Below are 27,285 nucleotides of genomic sequence, written 5' to 3'. Positions count from 1 at the left end.
ACAAATGGCCAACTGAGGTTACAACAAGAATGTGAAAACCAGAGAATTCATCCCAGGAGATTTAGGCTTGTCAAGAGTAGATGGAAGCCCGAAGCCCATTAGAGCTAGAGCTTTATTTGTCCCCCTTAGGCCCATTCCAAGCTACACACTAAAGTCCAATTAGATTGACTCAAAAGGCTAATCCAATTAGATAACAATTGTTTATTTAATAAGAGTTATTAAATAAAGTAACTGCCTAGAAATCAAAAACGTACATATCATTAAAAAAAGACAATACAGTTTTCTCATAACATCTCTTAAATACACTTTTCCAAAAAGGAAAATCAATGTACGTGAGAACTGATTGAAAAACTACACATCTTGGGCACCACGTGAAATTATGATGAAGATTGAAGGTCTTCTCAAGATATTATCCACTTCATATTTTTTATTTTCACTACATCAAGGTACACCTTCTATCCTCTATTTTTTTAGAATTTAAAGTTATATGTTATCTCTTATGAATGAAGTAAATCCTTGTGTTGCTTCCGCTGCTTGTTTTATATATGATACAAAACAAGTTTTCCCAACAAAAAGAAGGGGTTACTTCCTAGGGTAGGCCCTTTACTAGGTCTAGCCCTTCTCTCCTAAAGGATGTGGGATTGGCTCGATCTCTTGAATCACCTTGCTCTGTTTATGGGCTTTTGGCCCACTGCCCGTGGAATATGGTTAGATGACCACTCTCCCACGGTAATAAACTAAATGTAAATTGAATATTTATTTTGTTACACTAAACTAGGGCTACATTATTATAAAGTTGACTTCAAGTTATACCTAAGATAATTTCAAATTATATTACATCATCTAATAATTTTTAATTGAATTTATATTTTGAAAATCTCACTGTTGAATTACACTTTTTTTTATATTCTTAACGAATGTCAAATTTCTTACAAATCGAATGCTTACCATTCAATCTACAAACTTGTCTTTTATGCATAGTTTTACAATACAAAAACTTGAAATTTAAACATTTAATAACTGACATAGTTATTGACTCTTTAATTAACTTAAAATTTTGCAAGAGTAGTAAGTATAAGAAGAAAATGTAATCTAATTATAAAATCGTCGAAATTCACATCCAACAAAAATATATGAAATATGAATAAGTCTTGCCTATATATATAATTCCAAAAAATAACCCCTTTTGTACATCCTTTTTCCTGTCTGTCTAAAAGTCATGCACTCGTGCTCTCCTGTGTAATTTTTCCTAGTTTTAAGACTTGATAAAACATATATGTGGGCATTTCCAGAAGGCATCAATTAGAAAGTTGAAACAATAGAATTTTCATTAATGAAGACGCATTCTTGCGGCTTGTTACAAACTTACAGCATAAGGACATGGCCATGACAATGAATCATCGACCCTTATCAATAAATACTTCCTGATTTTATCAGGTGCTTCCATTACTCTAAGATTTAGAGATGTCCTTGTCTTACTATTGAGTATAGCATGAGCCTGGCTCTTCAGGAGCAACTCGGCCTAGTCCAGCTAAAGGAGCAGCTGCAACTCCTCTTTGGTTCAATAAACACCTGAAATGCGCCAACCTTCCAGTAACTTGCCTTGGATCCTTGGCCAGATTGTCATAAGGTGTCCATAATCGCTCTTCATTCAGAAAGAATAACACAGAAAAAAAAAATATTAAAAAAAAAAAATCGTTAATGAAACAATTATCCATAAACATGCCTCTCTTACCACTGCCAAAATTCTTACAACACAAAAATGATATAGAATATAATTATCCATGGCTTGTCTATAAATCTCTACAAGGTTTCTTGTGAGATTAGGAATGAGTTATTTATAACGCATTCAAGATTGTTATAATAAAGAATTGATTAGTCCAAACACTAAATGCCACTATAACAACTACTTATAAGTTCCTATAATCTAGACATGAGATTTGGGAATTTGATGAAAGGTCAATGACTTGGGAGAGAAGTGGCGAGCCTCTAGTTGGGGTACCATTGGCCACAGAAGTTCCGATGGAATTTGAGTATAATTTTGTGAAGGAACTTGGGTGTAAGGAGAATATTGATAGCCATCAGTTATCATTATGGGTAACCAATAGGTTTAAGGCATTTAGGAAATATGTGGGGACTTCATTGGAAGGTTTTAAGGAGTAAATTACAGGGTTTTTTTTAAGCTCTAGAGGCCAGGAAAATAAATAAATGACAGCATGAGGTAGGTAGTAGTCAGAAGAAGATGGCCAAATCGGGGCAGAAGGGTCATCGAGAATTGAAAAACATAATGAGGTCTTTGAATGTTGAGTATGGGTTAGCTAAGTTAAGAAGTACCAGTAGTGAGCAGACTGTTGCGGTGCATCAATGAATTTGAAGATTATTTCTTGGAATGTTAGAGGGTTAAATGAGCAAGATAAAAGTGTTCGGGTTCGAAATCTGATTAGGAATTAGAGGCCAGATATTGTTTGTCTTCAAGAAACTAAAATGGAATTGATAACCAAAGCTGTGATTCGCAGTTTTTGGGGTGGCCAACATGTTGTTTGGTCATATTTGGGTTCTTATGGAGCTTTTGGAGGGGTGTTATTGATGTGGGACACGTGTTATGGGCAAAGTGGAGGAAACGGTGGGACATTTTTCAGTATCTTGTAAATTTAAAAGTGTGGTAGATCAATTCATATGGGTGTTTACTAGAGTTTATGGTCCTAACTCAGTAGGTGACAGAAGGTTTTTATAGGAGGAATTATTTGGCTTGAGCAGTTGGTGAAATGTTCCATGGTGTGTGGGAGGTGACTTTAATATGGTAAGATTTCCTTCTGAACAAGCTAGTTCAACTGTTTTTACTGCTGCTATGTGTGAGTTCACCGATTTTATTTCAGAACAAGGCCTGATTGATCCCCCGTTGAAAGAGGAAACTTTTACTTGGTCTAATTCTCGAGAAGTTGCTTCAAAGGATAGGCTGGACAGATTATTGTTCTCTGCAAATTGGGAGGATAAGTTTCCTACTGTTTGCTAGCAAAGAATGTCTAGGTTATTATCGGATCACTTTCAATTGTCCTAGAAGGTGGATCCTTTCATAGGGGCAAGAGGTTGTTTAGATTTGAGAACATGTGGCTTAAGGACGACGGTTTTGTGGGAAAGGTGCGATCTTGGTGGGAATCTTATCATTTGCATGGTGCTCCGAGTTTTGTGTTGGCAAACAGATTAAAGATTCTGAAAAATGATTTGAAAAAATGGACTGTGGAGGTTTTTGGAAATGTAGAATAACAGGGGAAACATTTGTGGAAGGATCTTGGTGAATTAGAGACTACTAAGGAAAGTTGTGGTTTACTGGAGGAAAAATTGGATTTGGAAAGAATTCAAGCTCAGTTAGAAAAAGCCTCTCTTTTGGAAGATATTTGTTAGAGGCAAAATTTAGAGTTCTTTGTATTAGAGAAGATAGTGAGAATACTAAATTTTTTCTTCGTATGGCCAATTCTCACTATAGATTTTACTCCATAGATAGGCTTATGGTGGACGAAGAAATGTCTTTGGATCCGGAGGCCATAACAGAGTGTATTTCTTGTTTTTATAGGCAGCCCTATTATAAGAATGTGACCCATAGACCTATCCTAGATTATGTGGATTTCTCTAGAATATTTGAGGAAGATGCTCTTAGGTTAGATAGGCCATTTGAAGAGGAAGAGGTGTTTGGGATGATCAATGGCTTTAATGGTGATAAGGCGCCTAGCCCAGATGATTTTTCCATGACTTTTTTCCAGTCTTGTTGGAGTGTTTTGAAGAGTAAGATTATGGAAGTTTTTCAGAACTTTCATACTCAAGCTGCATTCGAGAAGAGTTTTAATGCTTCATTTCTTGCCTTTATTCCTAAAAAGGATGATGCTATGGACATCAAGGATCTCTGGCCAATTAGTTTAGTTGGTGGGATTTACAAGATTATCTCAAAGGTGTTAGCTAATCGATTTCGAAGGGTGGCACATGGGCTTGTTTCAGATTCACAGAATGCATTTTGAAATGTAGACAAATTTGGATTCTGTTTTAATTGCTTCTAAATGTATTGATAGCAGACTGAAGACAGTGATTCCCGGGTGTTATGCAAGTTGGATGTGGAGAAGGCATATGATCATGTGAATTGGGGTTTTATAATATATATGTTCCAGCGTTGTGGGTTCTCAACATAAGTGTAGAAAATGGATAATGTGTTACATTTCTATTGTTAAATTTTCCATTCTGATTAACAGTAGCCCTTAGAATTTCTTTGGAAGCTCTTGGGGGATTCAACAAGGGGATCCATTACCCCCATTGCTCTTTGATTTTGTTATGGAGGCTTTGAGCCGTATGTTGGATGTGGCTGCAACTGCTGGCCAGTTTTCGGGCTAATCTGTAGGCAATACGGCTAGTACTTCGATGATGGTATCTCATCTTTTATTTGCGGATGACACTCTTATTTTTTGTGATGCTAACCATAATCAGTTAGTTACTTTAAGGGAGATTCTGACTAAATTTGAGGAGGTCTCAGGTTTAAGAATTAATTTGGGGAAATCAAAGTTGGTACCAATTGGAGGGGTGCATAATCTAGATGCTCTAGTGGGACTGTTGGGTTGTAGGCATTCTTCCCTCCTTTTGAAATATTTGGGCTTTCCATTAGGTGCTAAATTGAAGGAGCTGTCAATATGGAATCCTATCTTAAAGAAAATGCAGAGGAGACTAGCAGGTTGGAAGAGGCTTTATTTATCTAAGGGGGTAAGGTACCTTTTATTAAAAATACTCACTCCTCCTTACCTACTTATTTTCTTTCCATTCTTCCTACACTTGGGAAGGTGGCTAATCGCACGGAAAAATTACAGAGAGATTTGTTAGGATGTGTGCCCTTACATCCTATTGTATGATACTATGTATGACATTATGTATGACTTAATATTATAATTAATTAAGTTGTTTTATTATTATCTAAAAATAATGGTAACATTTTTTAATGGTAACATGAATATTGGGACATTATCATATAGTCCATGAGATGCATAGTATGTGATTTATGTAAAAAAACACAGAAGATATAAATCACAAGTTCTTTATAAACTCAGAATTTTAGTTCGTAATCGGTGATGAAATTGGGCATTTCATCTGCGAAGACTATAATATATCAACTAAGATGATTTGTCTTGATCATGGAAATAGAGATTTATAGTTGGTATGTTGATATGCTTTAAGAGTTAAAACATATTAAACTAGACCGCTGTGAGATTTATTATTCTCCTAATGACTGTCAAATGAATAATAAATCTCACGACTTCTATTTACATAAATTCTTAATTCTAAGAGAATAATAGATTTGATCATGAAGTGTAGGTTACTTTGATATATCAGGAGCGAGGTCTAAAGTCACAATCAAAATCTTAATATGTTAGGCAACCACATTTAGTGTTGATGGAATATATATTCTCAAGATAGAATTCATAGTCTCTTAACGGAGATATAAAATATTCCCTTGAAATAAGTTTAATGGGTTTAGTTATTCAAAGTGTTAGGTCTAACCACTTTAGTAAGGAGTTACTAAAGTATATATTTATGGAATTGGATTTCATAAATATATGATAAATAACATTAAAAGGATTAAACCGGGTACTCAAGAAATTAAGATGTAGTAATTTACAAAGTGACAATCTGCATTCATGACTTCGTATTACTACGAATATTTTATGAAGAGGTTGCATGTATAATAAAGTCTTGGGATATAATTTATAAATAAGGCCTAGAGTGCAACTATAATTATATAGTAGTATTAAATATAGTTAATGGTAACTTTGAACTTGTCAAGAGTTGACAAAAAAGTCCAAGACCCATTGGAGCTAGTATCTTATTAGTCCATTTTGGTCCCACTTCAAGTCACATACTAAAGTCTGATTGGAAAGACCCAAAAGGTCAACCCAATTAGATAATCAGTTAGATACAAAGAGAGAAACATACAGAATTTTGGTAAGTAACACTATTGTGAAATGGTGTGTATGTATGAGAAAAAGACTCTCTTATTCTCCCTTGAACTGATTGAGAGACCATACTTCTTGGGCGTTAGTGGAATTGGAGTGAAGATTGAAAGTGTTCCCAAGTGCTTCTAATCTTTGTTTTGAAATTCACCGCTTCAAGATACGCTCTCTTGTTCTTAATTTCTGAAACTTACATGGTGCATCTTATCCATTGTGAATGAAGTAAATTCGTTAATTTTCCGCTGCGTATATTTTGTATAAGATACAAACTATGTTTTTCCAACAAGATTTTCTTTAGAGTGGTATTAGTGGTGATTCAAAATTACACCTAGTGAAATGGGCTAAAGTTTGTTCGCCAATGCAAGTTGGGAGGCTAGGTATAAGACATTTGAGAAGTTTTAACTCTGTCATGTTAGGTAAGTGGTTGTAGAGGTAAGGCATAAAGACGATTGCTTTATGGAAGAGGGTTATCGAGGCAAAATATAGGAATGTTTGGGGCGATTGGTGCACAAAAAAGGTGACAAGTGCGTATTGTGTTAGCCTTTGGAGGTTTATTAGAAGTGGTTGGTTGAACTTCTCTAGACTTCTACAGTATGATGTGAGTATAATGTGGGTGATGATACTAGAGTGAATTTTTGGAAGCATATGTGGTGTGGGGATTGTACCCTTGTGGCTTTTCCTAAACTTTACTGTCTTAGTAGGGCAAGAGATTCTTCATTGGCTAGGAGGATTCATTGTGATGTTCACTTTCGTCGTTCACCGCAAGATTGGGAGCAAGAATCTTTTGATCGGTTTATGACATTGTCTACTCTTCAACTGTGCAGGGGATTGGCCCTAACAAGGTTTGTTGGAAGCCAACAAGGAGTAGAGGTTTCGAGGTTAGAGGATTTTATCTAATCTTACTTTTTTCCCTTGAAGAATGGTATGGCAACCAAAAGTTCCATCAAGGGTAGCTTTCTTTTCATGGTCTGCTTCCTTAAGTAAGATTCTTACAATAGATAACCTTCGCAAAAGGCATATTATTGTTCTTGACTGATGTTATATGTGTAAGAGGTGTAAGGAGTCAGTGGATCATCGTCTTCTTCATTGCCCCCATTGCATTTGAGTTGTGGTCTTTGGTGTTTTGTTTGTTTTGAATCCACTGGGTTATGCCTCGTAAGGTAATTGAGTTGCTTAAGGCTTGGCAAGGTAAGTTCGAGCGACTTGACAATACAAACTTTTGGAGACTTGTGCCGCATTGCTTGATATGGTGAATTTGGAGTAAAAGGAATGCTAGATGTTTTGAGGGATGTAAACGGTCCTTGCTAGAGATTAAGTCTTTTTTCTTACATATTCTCCTTGCTTGGAGTGTGGCTCTCTCGCATTTTTCTTGATTATGCTTTCGTGTTTTACTTGATCACTTTGGAATGCCAACGTGCACAGGCATCCTATAAATTGTTACTATAATACATGCCTACAGTGACTTGAGATGAAATTCTGATAGTTTTACTTGATAAATGAAAAGGAACAATGTCACCAGAAAAAGGGACAATTTCACCTCTGGTGACATATTGATCGCCCATATTCTATGTGGTCCATTTTTCATCAATTTCCTAAGCATCTACAAAAGCTTACTCAGTTAATAGACAGTCACGATACTAACAAGTCTGCCTTTGATTGTTCAATCTTAGTTCTCCAGTATCACTTGTGAATTATATGAGGTGAAAAACATAAAATTCCAGAAATTTAATTTGACAATGACATGAAATAAGTACCTGCAGCTGCTGCAGCACGTGGCCATATGGTTTGTTCAATGTCTGACCCATCAATGTATTCACCCCACATGCATACCTCACCACCGAGAACTAATTTCTGTTGATTGGGATTTGTGATATTTGTGAGTGGTTCATTCATATAGAACTGCTGCCATGTGGCATCTAAGTGATGCAAATACCATTTGTCCTGGTTGCTTACAATGCACCGTAACCCAGCTGCTACCACTTTTTCAGCAACACCAGCTCCAAGCCTGGCAGAAAATTTTAAGCCAAAAATGATCCCACCAGAAATCTTATAACAAGTGGACCACAAATAACCCTTGTAAAAAGAATTTGCAATCCAAATATCAATCATTTCATCATCATCAACTATTCCAAGTAAATGTGAGTCAAGCAACTCAAGCCCATAGACCCCAAGTTTCTATTGTATCTGTTTTAAAATGGTTAAAGCATCCAATCGAAAAGCTTAAGCTATTAGGCAGAAAGGCTGATGGAGTCATAGAAGATTAATATGCTATTACTTTGCAAATTCGCTTATTCAAGAATTATTTTATTGGGTCCTCGTGTGAAGTCTTATTGAAGTGAAAGTAGTGCCCTTTTAATGGTCTAAGTATGAGTCTTTTAGGGTTAAAGTAGTTTTTAATTTGGTTTTTTATTTTATTAGTTGTGGTCAGTTTTATATTGAGGGGAAAATCTGTAATTTCTGAAATTCCTGCAAATTAAGGATATTTTGGTAATTTTGTTGAGTCTAGAATCTTCTAGGTTTTAAGTATCTTAGGTTTATTTACTTTGGGTACAAGTTAGTATTTATTAGGTTTTATTAGTAGTCCTAATACTAGTAGGAATCATATTACTACTAGTATAAGTTAGATATATATACTGTGCTCAATGTATTCAAAGAAACAAAATGAGTTGACTAATAAAATTGAGTGTTTTGAGCAATAGGCACGTTGGCCTTTGTTGTTTCTTTCTCTCTCTCTCTTTTCTTTATTTTCTCTTCTTTCTTTCTAGGGTTATGGTTCACGTTACTGTTCGCAGGTACTGTTCACACATCCCCTAAACAGCCCTAACTTCTCTCTAATTCTTCTTCTTTCCTACCCTAAACCCACCACAACTTAACGTAGCCAAAATCCCTAATTGTCCTACATTAATTTGGTATCAACGCAAAAATCTTATCACAAGTCCTTGCCAAAATCTTCTTCAGCCGCTTGACAAAATTTATCATCTAGGATCATGTTGATGCACGAAGATGGTGATCTCAAGGAAGATGAAGAAGATGCATCTCTTCTCTCAATTGTTAGGTATATTCAAGATATACTCAGGCAAGAGGGGGGTTGGAAGCGTACTTCAATATTTAGGACCATAGTGCGTTGTGAAACTGAAAGAATGCTTATTATTGACGGTAGCAGTGAGATGAATGTTGTTTCTGAAGCTATTGTTGAGAGGTTGAAGCTACCAATAGAACCACATCCAAAACATACAAGGTAGCGTGGATAAATCACACCTTTATTCCAGATACAAAACAATGCTTGGTTTCTATTTCTCATGGGCAATATAATGATTCTATATGGTGTGATGTTATTCCTATGACTGTGACTCATATTTTATTAGGTCGCCCTTGGCTTTATGACCGAGATGTGTGTCATATTGAAGAGGACAATACATATAAATTTATGTTCAATAATGCACAAATTGTGTTAAAGTCTATGAGTGCAGAACAACTAGAACAGCTAAGGCAAAGACAAAAGGTCAAGCCCAAGGATGCTGCTGAAACTCCAGAGCTATAGTACCACCAAAGGGAGTTAGAGAGCTGGAGCAAGATGAGAATAAATTTGATCATCGGAAAGTTGATACCAAGGAAGATATTGGTGTTCTTGCAATGGAGATCACAAAGGAGCAAGGCGAGCATAAAATTGATATTGGAAAAATCTAGATGAAGGAAGATGTTGATGTTACTACCATAGATCAATCCGAGAAAGGTTTCAAGTTGGATATTCCTTTGGTTATTGATTTCATCATTCCAAATGAATTTAATGATACAATGCAAAAGAAAGAAAAATTATTTTTCTTGGTGCTTCCAAAGGTGATTGAAGAGTTGGTGCAAGTTTCAAGTTTGAGGATCCTTATACCTCAACACTTTAAAACTCGAGGTTGAGTTTCTTCCAACTAGAGAAGTATGATGGAGTCATGGAAGATTAATATGCTATTACTTTGCAAATTCACCTATTCAAGAATTATTTTATTGGGTCCTCATGTGAAGTCCTATTGAAGTGAAAGTAGTGCCCTTTTAATGGTCTAAGTATGAGTCTTTTAGGGTTAAACAGTTTTTAATTTGGTTTTTTATTTTATTAGTTATGGTCAGTTTTATATTGAGGGGCAAATCTGTAATTTCTGCAATTCCTGCAAATTAAGAATATTTTGGTAATTTTGTTGAGTCTAGAACCTTCTAGCGTTTTAAGTGTCTTAGGTTTATTTACTTTGGGTCCAAGTTAGTATTTATTAGGTTTTATTAATGGTCCTAATACTAGTAGGAATCATATTACCAGAGTCTACATATATATATATATATATATAGTGAATGAATTCAAAGAAAACAAAACGGGTTGACTAATAATTGAGTATTTTGAGTGATAGGCACGTTGGCCTTTGTTGTTTCTTTCTCTCTCTTTTCTTTATTTTCTCTTCTTTCTTTCTAGGGTTACCGTTAACGGGTACTGTTCACACAGCCCCTAAACGGCCCTAATTTCTCTCTAATTCTTCTTCTTTCCTACCCTAAACCCACCAGAACTAAACGTAGACAAATCCTTAATTTGTCCTTCATCAAAGGCTTAACTTATACATAAACCTACAAACAAGCCCACATCCATCTAAGGAACTCTGTCATTAACAATAATAATTAAACATGTCACAACAAAAGGCAACGTTGATGGATCTTAAACATGTTTTGAAGACAAAAATACCTGATCATGCTAAGCAGTATGTATTATCCTTATTTCATAATTTTGTACTTGATTCTCTACTAAATTATAGTAGAAAATTTTCAACAATTTTTACCGGATGTAAATTTCTAATATGTATCTTAATATTTTCAATATATTGCAAGTTAATAGTAAAATCAGCAAGATCCCCAATCATTATGCTTGCATTAATTACTATCCAGAGAGAAGAAAATATAAGGTCAACACTCTTCTGAACATTTTTTTTAGAATAAAAATACGAATTGTGGCACAATATCCATATAACAGAAGTGAATAATGCAGGAGCCTCAAATGTTAAATATGCAAAGTAGGACATACCAGTTGTGCACCACAGTCTTTCTGCTCAGTTTATTGCCAAAATTGTTAAAAGTCTCTTCCCTGTAATTTTTCATGTGAGTAAGATTTTTTTTTTTTTAAAAAAAAACCCTACAAAAACTTATGCCTAAAATATATACCAGTTAACAATTTCATATCCATGGGACAAAGCTATGTTCTGTGCCCGCAATACAAAGTACTGATATGCTTGAGATTCATTCATATGATGCTTAGTTAACCTGTACATAGGGCAGTCAAGAAAATCATATGTTATCTCTCAAATGTCTTTGGGCTAATAAATATTGAGTGAGTATAGATTTTCCCTGCCCTTCTTGAAACAATGAAATTAATTTAGAATATAAGTTTGCAAACATGAGCAAAAATTTAACACATTAAAATAGCCTCCTAATGCCAGCACTAGCATGACAGTTTTAGGACCGTATGGTGTTGAGGACCCCCAGTTAATGAGATATTCCAGAAAGAGGCTTCTGGTGTTTAGTGCAAAAACCCAAATTATATGAGATGAGGGATTAGCATGGTTATATAAACCAAGTACTAATCAACAATGGTCATATAAACTTATCAGTACATGTAGAAAAAAATCACCAAATTGTTTGAATAAGGTTAAGTTGCACTTTTATAATATAATATTGCATGCCAGAACGGATATTATTTATGTGAATGTTTGTGTCTGCATATCAACCATATGAACCACTGATATCGATACGGGAAACAGAGCATGGTACAGAAACAATGATATGTTAATTCTTGAAAACCTAGGATATGATGTGGCAGGGCACAGTATTTAATTGATATAAATTTTAAATATATATATTTTGTGCTAGTTTTTGGGTCTAAAGAAAAATTAAAAATCAAAATTTATAAAATACGTACATACAATTAAATTAATTTTAGAAGGTAATAAATAGCAAAATAGAGCATGATCCATCATCTATGTTTGAAATTCATAGAAACTTAAAGTTTGAATGTTTCTAAATTTCTAAGATACTAGATCTTTTTTTCTTTTTGCATGCAGAAAATGTGGAAACTACATGGGAACTTCCTGCACTTGCACAATCAGGGCATTTGAAATGACCAAAAGCAATTTAGTATGAGTTTGGATTGCGTTTGGCGTCTGGCGTTTGGCATCTTTGTGTCTGGCGTTTAAACAATGGGTCCTGTGCACTGTTCACAGAACCCACAAGTACGGAATTCAGCAAAATTTTCATTAAAACTGGGTCCCACGGCACTATTCACACATTTAAAAATTATTTTGCTACGGTGTTTTCAGTTTTCAGCAATAAACGGTATTCAAACAGACAGTTAGTCCAACTGAGAAGTATATTGACATTAATTTTACTTTTAAGATATATAGAGTTGATAAGTGAAACATTAATATTGTACCATTTTTTTACATGAGGAGTTAGTGTCCAGCAACCTGAAATGAAATATGCAATTGTGTGTCAGTAAATTGACATTATTAAGTTATGAAGTTCAAGACAAGGACCCAAAATTAAAATTTAAAAAAAAAAAAAAAAAGAGAGAGAGAGACAAGTATCCAAAATCAGATCAGGAAAGACCAATAGGTAATGATACAAAAGATTATAATAAAAATTAATTTAAACAAATGTTAGTCTAATACATATTGCTAAACCAACGGGCAATTTTTACTTAGGATCGAACAATTAGGATTATGTATGTTTATTTATTTTTTGCTGGGACAGAATATATGTATAGGACAATATGCATCTTTTATAGATCTAAGCTCTACCTATAAATGGAATATGCGCACATATTGAGCCATAAGAATCAATTCTATAACAAGAGAGCCCTTCAAACACATTTAGAGTGTAAATTCAACAGTGATTTGTAGATTATCTTGACTTGTAAAGGCTTTGAATTAGAACTCAAAACTTATCATGAAAGATGATAGAGAAGTCTTCAAACCTATCATGAACGATGAGGAAATGGTCACCCAAATAAATTTACCAGAGCAAAGGATAATGGAGACGAAGTTGAAAATCCTTTTTTTTTTTTTATTGAATAACTACATAATGGAAAGAGGAACACAAGCTTTTGGAAAAATGAAAGTAGTCAAGATTTCATAACTTATCTTGGATTACTGGAAACTGAGTAGGCAATAAAAGCAAGGTAAAAAAGAATGGAGAGGTCTGAAATTTCAGGCTGGAGATAGCTAACATACATGCCATCCTTAATGCATGTTAAGCTTCCTGACAGCCTACGGAAGTGGGCCAAAATTGCAGAATGTCCAGCTTGATACATACTAAAAGCTAAAGTAAATGGGGGCGGTTTGGGTCCAGTGTCCAACGGCACTAGATCTGTTGAGATGGAGACATGTGTCCATTTTTGGACATGTATCACCATCCAAACTTAATTAAAACTGATCCAACAGCTTCCCAACCTAAAAAACTCAATACTATGACTCAATAGTAATTAAAACAACCTATCAAAGGTGCTAATAAGGTCCAACATCAAAACTAGGCCACAATTCTTGAATCTTTGTATATTTAATCTTCTTTTTCCTTGATCTCTTCCTTGTCCTCATCATCACCATTCATGAACAAAAAAAGAGAGATGTGGACGATATAGAAGAAGAAATCAAGGACATAAATGAAATCACTGAGCCCAACATTGATGAAATTGAGGACCTAGATGATTGAGTGCCAGGTGGAAGGGGGGATTTAAACTTGGTTGCATTCAATTTATACCACCTCGTGATAAACTCCCTAAGAATAGTCTTAAGAAGGCAAAGAGCACCTGCCACCCAACTTGCATATGACAGTCCCATCACTAGGTCTATAGGCATTAATCCATTTCCAGGTAGCCTTTAGATCCCATCCAACTTTCATCCTATTTTAGAACACCTAGATCAGGTCAAGCCTAGGAACCTTTAGATCCCATCCCACTTTCACCCCATTTTTGAACACCTACATCAGTAGACATATAAGAATCTGAGGTCAGTGAACAATTTCAAGTAATGATCCAGATAACACTCAGGTCAATTCAGATTATATGAAATTTCAAGTGGGGGATTAGGTCATAGTTCCAATTAGGCTCGAACGGATTCCCTACAAAGCCGTTAGGCAATTGCAAGCTTGTAGTACTAGACCACTCAAATTGTTGAAATGGTTTAGACCAAATGCATATAATATATTAATGATTTTTCAACATGCATGAGCTGCATAAAGAGATCAACAAACGAATTCATGCTAGTAATCTTAAGTATAAGACTCAAGTTGATTTATATCGATGTCATTCAGATTTTGATGTAGGAGATTATGTTATGATTCATATCAGGCCTAAACAGTATCCTTCAGGAACCGTTAAGAAATTGTAGGCCCGCAGTGTTGGCCCATTCAAGGTATTAAAGAAACTTGGATCTAATGCTTATGTGATTGATATAACTTCAGATTATGGTATTAGTTCTACTTTTAATATTGCTGATTTAATTGCTATTAAAGGTCCAGCAGTTATTCCCTATGACCCTTTTGATGATCCACCCTCTTCTTCTTTGGCTAACCCTGTCCCTAGCCCTACACCATCTTGTTTCCAAAAGGCACATAAAGATAGGATTGATGTTATTTTGGATGAGCAGTCTCTTTTCACTAGGGATGGAACAGTTTAGCGCTTCTTGAAGGCTTACTTGGATACACTTGCTACCACCTCATCTCTACCTCCTATCACCCGCACATATGAGCGTCAACGGAGGCGCTATGCTAACCCAGTGAGCTTGTGGCTTGATGGAGCTTATTCTAATGTAACTTGATCCTTATGAGTTTTACACGACGGGGTCGAGTTCTTCCCACCCCAGGGGAGTTGGTGCAGACACCACATGATAGCACATCTGTGAAGATTATCTTTATCATTTATGTTATCTTTATTTGGGTTTATCTTTAGTATTGGATTAGTATTTGAGATTGTTAGGATTATCGTATTAGTATTTGAGGTTGTTTAGGATTTGCTTAGGAGAGTTTTATCTTTATCATTGTGATTCCTAGAAGCTATATATAAAGCTCCAGATGGTTTCTTTTGTATTTTACATACTATTATTATTATTATTATTGAGATTATTTGCATTGATTTGTTTGGTGGTGATTCCAAACACCTTAGGTGGGAAGCCTAAGGTTCTCCGGTAGGACTAATCTAGGTGGGAAGCCTAGGTTGTCCTGCATCACAGACCTTGGTGAATAAAATTTTGTCTTGGAATTTTTCCAACTATTGCGTGATTGTTAGAATATTTATGTGTGAGTGGTATGGTTAGTTAAATGTTGAAGTCCCACATGAAACACTAATGACAAGAGTGAGCGGTTAATATAATAAAATTAGACCTAAACTTATTAATTTAAGCCTTTTAGTGGTCTCCCTGTATGTTATACTAATTCCTAAATTGGATTCTCCCCAAGGTTTTATCTCCCAAACAAGTGGTACCATAGCAAATGGTAACGTACAGCAAGGTGACAAAGTATGCAGGGTCCCTTTTACTGTTGGAGGGGAACAAGATGTGTGTACTTAGAGCCCACACAAATGTGTATCGAACGAGGGAAGCCCATAAAACTAGATGATCTTGGAAAAAGCCGAACAAAGTAGTTGACAATGGCGCTAGATCAAAAAGAACAGTGTGTACAAGGTTCCCATGGACATGGCTATGCAGGGTTCCCATTGATGAGCATATGGGGTTAAGAAATGGTTTCCATGGACAGCACACGAAAGGCCCATGGATGATGTTCTGATGAAGAAAAAAACACATAGGCAAGGGAGAGCTAATAGGATTTTTTCAAGACCCACAAAGAGGTTTCAAAGCCATAAAGAGGCAATAACTCACATGCGAGGGGAAAATTTTTGGGTATACATGTGTGAGTAAAATCATGCATTGAATAATAATAACAAAAGTGAGTGGTTCAAATAAAATAATTAGGCCCAAACTCGTAAGCTTAAACTTTTGGGACTAGTGATGTCCTTATATGTTATATTAATCTCTTAATGTTAGGAATAAGAGACTCCAATTTAGAGATTAATTTATCAAAAGAAGATTAACCTCTCAATTGGAGTCTTCTTTCCCCAACATTCAACTTTTGGACCAAGTGTTGTCCCTATATATTATATTTACCCCTCAATTAGAGTTTCCCCAATGAGTTATCTCCCCCAACAAGTGGTATCAGAGCTAGGTTCAACTAGGCAAGTGTTCATTAGTGGAACCCAATCCCATCAAGTAGAAGATGGAAAACTGTCTTATTCACTCCACCTATGGTTGAGTAACGGGCTCTCTATTGTTGATGGTACTGAATGACACTAGAATTGTTAATAAAAAGACTCTAGTTCAAGGGAAAGAGTAATTGAAATGCCACAAGTGACTTGGTAGAAGGCTTACACATAAGGGGAGATTTGTTGGAACATTCATGTGTGAATGGTGCGATTAATTAAGTTACATGGGATACTAATGACAATAGTGAGTGGTCAATATAATATAATTAAAGTCGTTAGCTTAATCTTTTGGGTTAAGTGGTGTCCCTATATATTATATTACATACTTAATTGGAGTCGTCCAAAGGCGTTATCTTCCTAATGGTGATAATTCCTAGCAACTTAGGTGTTGATTCCTATGTTTTTCTGCTTAGTGTTGATTCCAAGCAAACCCTAAATGTTGGTTCTTAGGTTCGGCTACATCTAATCAAACATTCTATTATATCTAAAGTTATACACTTTGTTACTTCCCTAGTTGGCATATCCTTTTTTACTACTTCTATCTTTTTAGATTCCCTTAACTTGAAGAGGGATTTGTCTTTGATGAATTGGTATTGTATTTGTCGAAGAAATGGGAAACAATGGGTCACCTTTTCATTCACTACAATGTTGTTTTTTCTCTGTGGCGAGATGTACTTCAGATGTTTGGAATTCGCTGGATCATGTCGGGGTCTGTTGCGAGTTTAATGTTCTGTTGGAGAAATTGGCTAGAGAATCATGGCTCAAACTTTTGGAATTTGGTGTTGGGTTGTTTGATGTGGATTGTTCAGAAGGAGCGGAACCTTCGTTCGTTTGAGGATACTGAAAGTACATTGGATCAATTAAAATCTTTGCTTCTGCGCACTCTTTTTGATTGATCCAGAGTTTGAGGTTCAGCACAATGTTCCTCCATTTTTGAGTTCCTAGCTTCTCTTAGATCTTCCACTTAATATTCTTGTACTTTGTTGATCCTTTGTGTTAATTTTTTTATTTACTATTAATTAAACAGCACTACATAATTATTAAATAAAAAAGAATTAAATTACTCTTTTCTCATTGGTGCATTAATTGCTCTCATCTAAACATAAACAAACCATCTCAAGCAACTCTCACTCATCTTTTCATCAATAAGAGTCATCCCTATCTGTAAGAGAACTTCCACATTATGAATCATATCGTTCATTGCATTTCCACATATCCATCTTAAGATTCTCATACGTTTACACTCATTTTATGAATATGTTACTTCTAAATAACCCAACATTCAATGCAAAGAGCATATCTGGTTTTATGGCAATCCTAAAAAGTTTTCCCTTAAACTTAGTCGATATTCTACAATCACACAATATTCTTAATTTGCTTCCCCACTTCATCCACCCTACTCTCATCCTATGTTTCACATCCTCTTTGATCTCTCTATCTTTCTGGATTATTGATCAAGATATCAAAAAATTTCGCTCTTTGTTATCTGTTGACCATCAAGTCTTCCAGCCCCTTCATTTTTGTTCTACTCTTACTAAGCTTACATTCCATCTACTTTGTTTTAGTCCCACTTAACCGAAAACCTTTAGATTCTAGGGTGTCATGACAAAGTTCCAGCTTCAAATTACCTTCAAGTATTTCATCCATTAAAAATATATCATCTACAAAAGGCATATACCAAAAAAGAAATGATTAAGTTGTGGATTCTTAAAATTTATCCTGATGGAGAGAAACCAAGGAAATGTTAAATAGATTAGTCATTTACAACTTATGGATCACATTTCTAAGACGTCCATTTTTCATTTAAAAAGACAGCCTCATATATCTTTGATACTTCATGGTCTAGTTTTATGTTTTCCTTGATGCCCATGACACCATTTATAGTATTCTTTGGTTGTTGCATCCAAACAGTTATCCGATCATCCAAACCAAGAGAAAATTCCCAGCTTGGCCATATGCCTTCATCAACTGAAAACTTGAATACTAAGGGTTAAGCAAGTTTTGCCGACTACCATGCCTCATAAAGCAGAGGTCCTTAGTTTGACTATTCCCCAAAGGAACCAGCTCCACATGATTTTCACAGGTTCACCCAGTGTGTGTGTGCATGGGTGAGGATATATCCTCATTGCTTCACCCCTTTCCCCACCCCCAAAAATACAAGATGAAGCAAAAGGAAACAAACTCCATCTCTTCTATAATTTCCAAGGTCATTAAAATAAATCCTGTTATCTAAACTAATCAGTAGAGACTAATAGGAAATATTCATAACAGCAATAAACATTAATTATATATATATATATATATATATGAAAGATCATTGAACTTACTTGTATTAACCTCATCACCTCCCAAGTGAACAAACTTGAATTTGAAAATTTTGCTGAAATCTGAAAAGAAAAAAAATATATATATATATAATTTTTTTTTTTTAAACATTGGTTATTCCATTTTCCATTAATGTTAACTATGTTACTGCAACTTAAAAATATATATATATTAATGCTTTCAGAAACTAAAAGTACCATTTTCTTAATGGGAACAATGGTGCAATGTTTTTTCCAAAGGAAATTGTGATATTACCTGATAGAATTCCATCTATTACTTTAAAGGTGAAATTGTTGCTGACATCAAGTGGCTCCGGACAATCCTTGGACGGCCACAGGGAAGGATAGCCAATCCCCCTAAACATTTAAACTGTGAGCTCCCATGACAACTTAGTGCAAAGTCATTGCAAGAGCAGTTCATCTCTAGAAGTTAGAAGACCATTATGCATATAAGAAACTAAGAATATCATTAGATCCCTTTCTCTTCTTTGGTTGCTATGACTTTCTAAATATCTCAAAATGAACTTTAATTATATAGGGAAGTGTGTGACAGATATAAACTAACATGTTGCTCGGGAAACAACCAATGCCTGTCATTTTTCAATTTATATTGATTGTACTTTGCGTTCTTAAAAGATTTACTTCTCTTTTTATGATTCAAAGCACTAACATCTCTACATTGGTGTCTTGAATTTTTCTGGCTAGGTAAGTTCTTTAGAGTGGTGTCTTTGAGCTCAGAAGTTTTTCAATTCATGGAACTATGTTGTAATACTACGTGGTTGTAAAGCTTACTAGTTTGAGTCATTAAGACAAGTAACAGAAATTTTACTAGTGGTATTAATAATTAACTTCAAAACTTGGATCACAAGGTACTCTTAAACAATATATAAAGTTCATAAATTTTTACGGACTACCTGAAACAAAATACACAACAATTAGATTTTTTTTCCCTATCATAAGGAGATAATAATTTAACAATCTTCTAGGATCAACAATTCTCCACACAACTTCAAGGCCAAAATGTCTTGCTAAGAGTATGTTAGAGAGCTATACAAACTTTTCTAGCTGCAGCTGGCAATTCTTTTATTCAGTAGTTACGTTAGGGCAGAGTGACAGTCCATGGAACTTATGTACATGCGGAGTTTGAAGTGAAAGAAGCTCTAGTAGTCATTGCTGTAGTGCTTGACAAGATGTTTAATATTCCAATTTCCAAGAATCAGATGAAGGGAGAAAGATGAAATTTTAATAAAGAAATGCCAATGAGAAATTATTGTTAATCAAAAGAATTAAGATGTCAATCAATAATGCAAGAGGTAGTTTCAAAAAGCAGAAAGGTTGATGAGACAAAAAAAAAAAACAATAAAGGATAGTTTGTAAAATGCAGAACAAGTAACAGAAAGGATAAATTCAATGTACTGAGTATCAGGAATAAATAGATTTGGTTAAGTCTTTTTTTTTTTCTATACACATTGCAATTAGACTACAATGAGACTTGGCAGAGGTAGTAGCTACCATGAGCGAGCATGTCCAGGAACATCAATTTCACCCAATACATTGATCCCTCGTCTTTGAGCATAACTGCAAATATTAATAATCAATATATGAGAAGAATAATGAAAAATGAAGGTAATAACTAGATAGTGAAGTAGATTCAAAAATTACTTGCCTCACAATTTCTGCAGCATCAGCAAATGTATATCGTTCTGAAACTGAATATGCACCATCCCACAGTTTTGGATATGAAGGTATCTCCAAAGGGAAAGACTGTGCATCTACAATGTGCCAGTGCAACACATTCTGCAAGAAAGTGGGAGACAGCATATCAGTCACTTAGGCAAAAATATGGTATCACTTTTTTGATAGATAAAGGTATGGTATTGCATGGAAGTAAATATATTGTTCACACCAATCAGAGGGATATATGTGTTCAAGGTAGAAATTTAATTTGGATACACCAAACTCTAGAAGACTATTTGCATTAATTGAAGAAGAACTTTTCTTTGTTCTAGGTTCATACTTATCTCTGCATTGATTTTTTTTTTTTTTTTGATAAGTAACGAAAAAAATATATTAGAGAAGAACACAGCCCCGTACATAGGAAATATACTAAAGAGGCAAAAACATCAGGAAACCAAATTACAATGATCAAGCAAAACAAGAAGGGAAAGACGAGAAAAAGATGGTAAAACTAAACACCATTCGAGAAGAGTAAAAAAGAAAAAATACTTAAACTCAAGAATGGACCATTTGCGACCCTCAAAACTTCTAGAATTCCGTTCCCGCCAGATACACCACATCAAACAGTGCGGCACCATCCTCCGAATCACTATATTGTGATGACGCCTGAAATTGCAAGCCCAACAATCCAACAGATCCACTACCCTTTGCGGCAGCACCCAACAAATACCAAACAAGCAAAAAACCATACTCCACATCTCATAAGCTATAGGACAGTGAAGGAGGAGATGATCTACAGATTCCCCACACCTTTTGCACATATAGCACCACTCAAGAACAACAAAGTGCATTTTCCGAAGATTATCAATAGTAAGAATCTTGCCTAGAGCAGCAGTCCAAGAGAAAAAAGCAACCCGGGGAGAACCTTCGATTGCCATATCATTTTCCAAGGGAAAGGAGTGGTAGGGGGGGGGAAGGGAGTGATAATACCCACTCACCACGAAACCACACCTGCTAGCTAGCTTCCAACAAAGCTTGTCAGAACCTACACCCCGCACCTTTGTGGAATAGATCAAAGCCATACATGAATCCAACGAGTGTGACTTTTGATCATTCACAAAACGGCGAAATTGTAGGTCCCAAAAAACTCTCCCATTTGCATAGCACATAACCTCAGAGACCGAAGCATCCCTTGTCCTACTAATATTGTATAAATCTGGAAACGCCTCCTTAAGAGGACTATCCCCACACCACACATCAACCCAAAACTTCACACGAGTACCATCACCCACATCATACCAAAGGAACTTGGAAAAATTCAACCAACCACTTCTAATGGACTTCCACATACAAACACCATAAGCCCCGAACACAGATTTTGTACACCAACCACCCCAGTCATTCTCATACTTCGCCCCAATGACCCTTCTCCAAAGGGCATCATTCTCCACACCATAACGCCACAACCATTTGGCTAAAAGGGCAGAATTAAACCTTCTCAAGAACCGAATGCCTAGCCCTCCATTCTTCACTGGCCTACAAACCTTCGACCAATTTACTAAATGAAGTTTACGTTCGACACCAATACCATTCCAAAGAAAATTTCTTTGTAATTCCTCCATCCGCTTGGCCAACGTAACTGGGATAGGAAGGAGAGGAAGAAAATAAGTAAGCAACCTAGAGAAAGTACTCTTAATAAGGGTAACCTTGCCCCCCTTAGATAAATACAATATCTTCCATCCAGCTAGCCTTCGCTCCATCTTCTCCAAAATAGGATTCCAAACCGCCTTATCTTTAAAGGTAGCACCCAACAGAAGATCTAAATATTTTAGCGGAAGAGCAGACTCTCTACAGCCCAAAATCTCCACTAGCTCATGCAAATTAGGCACATCTCCAACTGGAACCAACTCAGACTTTCCTAGATTAATTTTTAGCCTTGACACCTCCTCAAATCTAGAAAGAATACCACACAGAACTGTTATATGATTGTTGTAAGCATCACAGAAAACAAGAGTATCATCCGCAAACAACAAATGAGACACCGTCATCAAGGAACCATTTGCATTCCCCACTGAGAAGCCCGAAAACTGTCTTGCCACCATAGCAGCACCCAACATACGGCTCAACGCCTCCATGACAAGATCAAAGAGAAAAGGAGAAAGCGGATCACCTTGCCTCAAACCTCTAGAACTCCCAAAAAAGTTAGATGGGCTACCATTAATCAAAATGGAGAATTTAACAGTTGATAAATTTTCTTGATCTCTAGAAAACCTTTTCCAAACACCATGACTGAGGCTATTAATGACCATCTACCTCTCTTCTTCATGCTGATAATGACAGCAACCACAAGGCTGGCAAGTGGCAATAATATGCAGTTACATTATATTCATATTACTAGTTATTACAAACTTGAGCAAAAAAATCGCTCTACTTAAAGTATTCAATGTGCTAATAGTATGGTCCACCCGAATAAGAAACAAGACAACTAATTAAGGCACAGTTGTCAAGATTTTATTTGCATTGATAATTGATTTTATTCCACGGTACAAGTGTGAAGCATACAGTAATTTCATATTTGTTCTCAAACAAAATACAGTGAAAATTGCTCTAAATTATAAATCTAGCAAAGTAAAGGTTCAAGAACAATTGCAGCACTAAGCTACGATATGAAGCTGCATAAATTTTTATCACAAAAACAGTTGCAAATTGGAGTTTTCTGTTCTTGAGCATGGTTGGCAAATACAAATTGAAAACAGCATAAACTGAGTTATACAGCCCATACCAGCTTTGCATAGGCCATCGAATCAATAACATTCTTTATCACTGGCAATGGCAGATAGTGTCGAGATGTGTCTGCAACAATTTCATCCTCAAGTCAGCAAACAAAAATTTAAAATTTTTCTTTCTTACTTCAAATTGTCAATAACCAAAAGTCTCAGATCTACTTATGCCATGTTCTCATTTGTATCCTGAAATTTTGAGGTAGACATGTTAGAGTTATGTGGCACAATATAGCAATTTATAAAGCCTCTATCATGAACAAATAATTCTTTGATAATTTCTTGTGAAATTATTAGCATAAACTAGCAATTTCTGAAATAGGTCTACTGGATATAGTAGACTAAAGATATGACTAAACTCATATATTGTCCTTGACTGGTCCATATCCATCAATCATGTATCATACCATTCTAGGTACATGGTCAGACCATGATGAGATGGACGTACAAGTTATAATGTCTAGTACTATGAAAGATAAAAAGGGCTAGTCTTTTGATAGGCAGAGCAGAACAATCTCATTAGTTCTTTTGTATGAGGTTTTGTACAAGTTGAGCATCAAACTTAGCGGCCATACTGAATAATCATTGATATGAAGAAGTTGAACTAAAGGTTATCTAATCTTTACAATTTCAAAAAATCAAATAATGTTAAATATGCACATTATAATTAAAAGGAGAAAATAGAAAACTAGGAATTAAAGATTGTTAACTATGAATATCAAATCCTCAAAGATAGAGGATAGAACATATCAACAATAATACATATATATATATATATATATATATATTGTTCATGAGTAAATGAAAGGCATCTCACCTATTAAGAGCCCTCGAAAAAAGAATCTTGGCTGATCAATAACAGTCCATGGGACCATAGGAACCTCAATTACCCTAGCTGTATAGTTAAAAAGGCATAATTGGCTGAATGTCTGTAATATTTAATTTCAAAAGAAACATTAAGGATTTTTACACGTTCAATTAACTAAGAAAAAAAGAAACTTTTTTTTTTATAGGTAAAAAGAAACATATTTTAGTGTCATGAAAAGCAGCACATGACCTGAAATCCATGCAACGCCCCATAAACTGTATGTGCCTGCATCATTTCAGAAAACAATTGATCACAAAATAATAAACTAATCAAAAGCTACAATACAACCTATGCTAGTCATCAATCATCTGATAAATGGCCATCCATATGACATCTCAATATTGACAACCAAATCATGCATTATTGGTCATGTTGCTTCAGGTTGCCAAGTCCAAACAACACATTTCCATCTTAGAAACCAACACTGGCTACAGTATCCAACTAAATTACCCCCCCCCCCCATCGTATTTATTCCATGGACAATTTAGAAATATATAAGACAAGAATTAACAAATTTGTGGAGATTGCCTTTATCAAGTATATTCAATGCGGAACAAAATTCCATGAATAGTATATTGTACAGAAATAATTAGCTTAGTTTTAGCACTAAAAAATTAGGATTCAAGCTGCCTAAAAATACAAAGCTGTGGCCAATATATGCAATATGATTGAAGCTTTTAGAAATAACTTACACTTGTTAATTTTACATGGTTTATGGTCCAGCCACCTCAAAATTTGTTTAAGATATATTTAATGGTTATAATAATCTTCATAAAAATGTGTCAATATTTCCTTAGGCTATTAGTTCAATGGAGCAAAAGTTAATTTGGTAGACGAATACTTTAGCCTTTTTTCTATGTTGAAATCAATCACCATGTATGTAATGAGATATTAAATGTCACAGCAATATTTTCAAAGAATGCCAGATTTACTAATTCTTGCTTTCATTCTCCATGTTAAAGAAAGATACCCTTGTAAATATCCTCAAGACAAAGGTCAAGGTAATTCTCAATATGTCAAGGTAAATCTGAAGAACCTTATTTATATGTAAATTTTCAACGTGTAAAATAAAATCCAATCTATATTAAGTGATAATGTCCCAAAACATAGCACAAGAAAACTGCATAATTGTAAATTTAAGCAGGTGGTAATGCAGACTTCTAATCACCAACACTAGAGAGTATCAAAATGAAACTTCATATGGTGCTAAGAAGCAGAAAAGGGATTATTTTCACCCACTTCAAGATAAGCATAACCAGGCTTCCCAGATGCAGGAACTGATAACTTGTATGACTCATCAATACCATATTGTAACTGCACAGCAAAGAAGAGCTTTCAGTGATTGATGTCTGCATTCATTTATTATAAATAAACAAATAAAAAAAGCACATATGAAATTGGAAATTTCCCCAATAAAATAGCCTTGGAGTATTTTGAACAGTAGAGGCAGATAAGCCAAGAGACTGCATATATGAAGGTATGGAAAGAGAGAGATTATAGAAGCTACTATATTTATCTCCAAAACTATTACCCAATACAGTAAAAAAAAAAAAAACCCAAGCAAGTCCCTCATTTCCCTTGTTTGAGAAAATAAAGGGAGGATTTAACACATTATCCAATTGTTCAGATTACTTCTTCTTCTCCAAAAGTTTACACCAAGCAACATGCAAATGAATATACTTGTGCCTTACTCTTATAAGACCCAAAAGAAAACCATTTTACACAAATCCTCATTAGAAACTAGCCAATCTTTTTATAAATATATGAAAAATAATAAATTCTATCTTCAAAATCATTAATCATGTTCATGCCCACATGCATAACTCGTTGGAAATAGACAAAGGAAAAAAAATGTAATCAGAAAAAATTATCCAGTGCCAAATGCCAATTCATGAGGAATTAGAAAGAAAAAAAATTGCAAATAAGCAAAACCCACATAGAAACATCAACCAACTCATGAAAAGAAACAGTACCTGACCATCTGCTGACAAAACAACCACATGGAGACCCTGAAGCAGAAGCGAAGTATCAATCTTAGAAAAATTACCATCTACAACATGAGCCACCCGTACCATATCCAGCAACCTTGAAAACCCATCTTTCAAAATCCCAGAACCATCATTGTACTTGGTCCCCTCAGTGTTGAGCTCAAAATCCTTACTCAAGAACAGACTTTCACGTCCATGGCTCACAGAATGTGGCATGGGCCATATGTTCAACCTGTCCACACTAACACCATCTATTGCAAGCACTGCTTGAACCAACAACAACACCACCAATAACACCCACACTATCTTCCCCATCATCAAAAATCTGTGTCAAACTAACAAAGAAAGAAGCTAATGCACAATGAGGTTGCACCAATATGCACAATGCTACAGGTAGGTAGTATTTAGTACAGCTTTACCTACCAAACAAGATGGGAAAGGAAGTGTATGAGAATGTGATTGGTTTTAATTTTATAGAGATAAGCAAAAGTGTGTTTTTTTTTTTTTTTGGCTGAATAAAGCAAAAGTGTGGTTTGGGTGGAGGAATCTTAAAGGATGTGCGGCTTGTGTCCGGTTAAAGTTTCCATTGAACGCGTGTCCACTATTAAACCCATGTCTAAATCTGGACGTGTGGACAAAAGCCTTACCCACAAAAGAATGGAACTTTGTGATTGGCTCCTGAAGAGTGAAGACAAAGAATTTGGGTTAAAATTAAATAGTTAAATAGGAGGGAATAAATATGGACGTTTGTTTTTTTCTCTTTTTTTCTTTCTTTTTTTTTTTTTTTTTTAACTTTCTTTCTTTGTATGAAAGTTGAAACTATATGAGTCAAGTCTTTTTTTTTTTTTTTTGTTAAGAATAAAAATTATTACGCACTCTATCAAAATGTACCTCCACAAGTTTCATCCTTTTTATCTTGCCCATTTTGCTTCTGTTTCTTAATAATATGTCAGTTTTATTTCAGTTTTTTTTTTTCTAAAAAAAAAAAACATATAATGTCCATATATAGGTGATTTTTTTTGTAGAATATTTTGTTAACTTTAATATGTATCAAGGTGCATACATAGACCATAGGTGTGATTTTATTTTCTAAAGTTACATGTATCACGATTATTATTATTATTATTATTTTGTTCTTCAATGAGCACGTTTATATTTTTAAAAAAAAAACCATAGGTGTGATTATTTTCTAAAGTTTTAGTCATGTATCAGTATCACACAGCATTATTGCTCGTTGGTGATTTTTTTTTCTTCTAAAGTTGGTTCAAATGTCATGTTACATATATATGTTACATATATTGACCAAATACATATGTATGATTTTCTGGATCCATTTAAATATTTTCCTAAATAACAAAAATGAACTTATTTGGGCGTGTCAGAGTCAGACATATTGC

The 27,285-nt window shown here is 35.0% G+C and overlaps 1 protein-coding gene and 1 pseudogene across 1 annotated transcript; one reads left to right on the top strand and one right to left on the bottom strand.

Annotated features, from left to right (window-relative positions):
• Positions 1-27,285, top strand: part of LOC142615938 (beta-amyrin 28-monooxygenase-like) — a 61,901-nt pseudogene that overhangs the window by 7,301 nt on the left and 27,315 nt on the right.
• On the bottom strand, positions 1,070-26,369 carry LOC142615496 (beta-hexosaminidase 3-like). The gene is made up of 14 exons (XM_075788237.1): positions 25,874-26,369; positions 25,140-25,214; positions 24,090-24,125; positions 23,850-23,961; positions 23,035-23,105; positions 20,242-20,372; positions 20,088-20,153; positions 18,832-18,932; positions 18,579-18,638; positions 12,433-12,466; positions 11,169-11,267; positions 11,032-11,091; positions 7,736-7,986; positions 1,070-1,645 (listed from the first exon to the last, which is right to left on the bottom strand). The coding sequence occupies exons 1-14, from the start codon at positions 26,204-26,206 to the stop codon at positions 1,479-1,481; spliced, it is 1,596 nt and encodes a 531-aa protein (XP_075644352.1). The 5' UTR covers positions 26,207-26,369; the 3' UTR covers positions 1,070-1,478.

This window comes from Castanea sativa, chromosome 11, assembly GCF_040712315.1.
Source record: "Castanea sativa cultivar Marrone di Chiusa Pesio chromosome 11, ASM4071231v1".
NCBI lineage: Eukaryota > Viridiplantae > Streptophyta > Magnoliopsida > Fagales > Fagaceae > Castanea > Castanea sativa.
The sequence above is the reverse complement of the archived record's forward strand: the minus strand, read 5'-3'. Positions and strand labels throughout refer to the sequence as shown.

Excerpts from the sequence above, each read along its gene's own strand:
- LOC142615496 (XM_075788237.1), bottom strand. The coding sequence starts at position 26,206 with ATGATGGGGAAGATAGTGTGGGTGTTATTGGTGGTGTTGTTGTTGGTT. Across the intron at positions 23,106-23,849 it reads TTTTCGAGGGCTCTTAATAG|ACACATCTCGACACTATCTG; the intron begins GTGAGATGCCTT and ends AAATTGTTGCAG. Across the intron at positions 20,154-20,241 it reads GATGCTGCAGAAATTGTGAG|TTATGCTCAAAGACGAGGGA; the intron begins GCAAGTAATTTT and ends TAATATTTGCAG.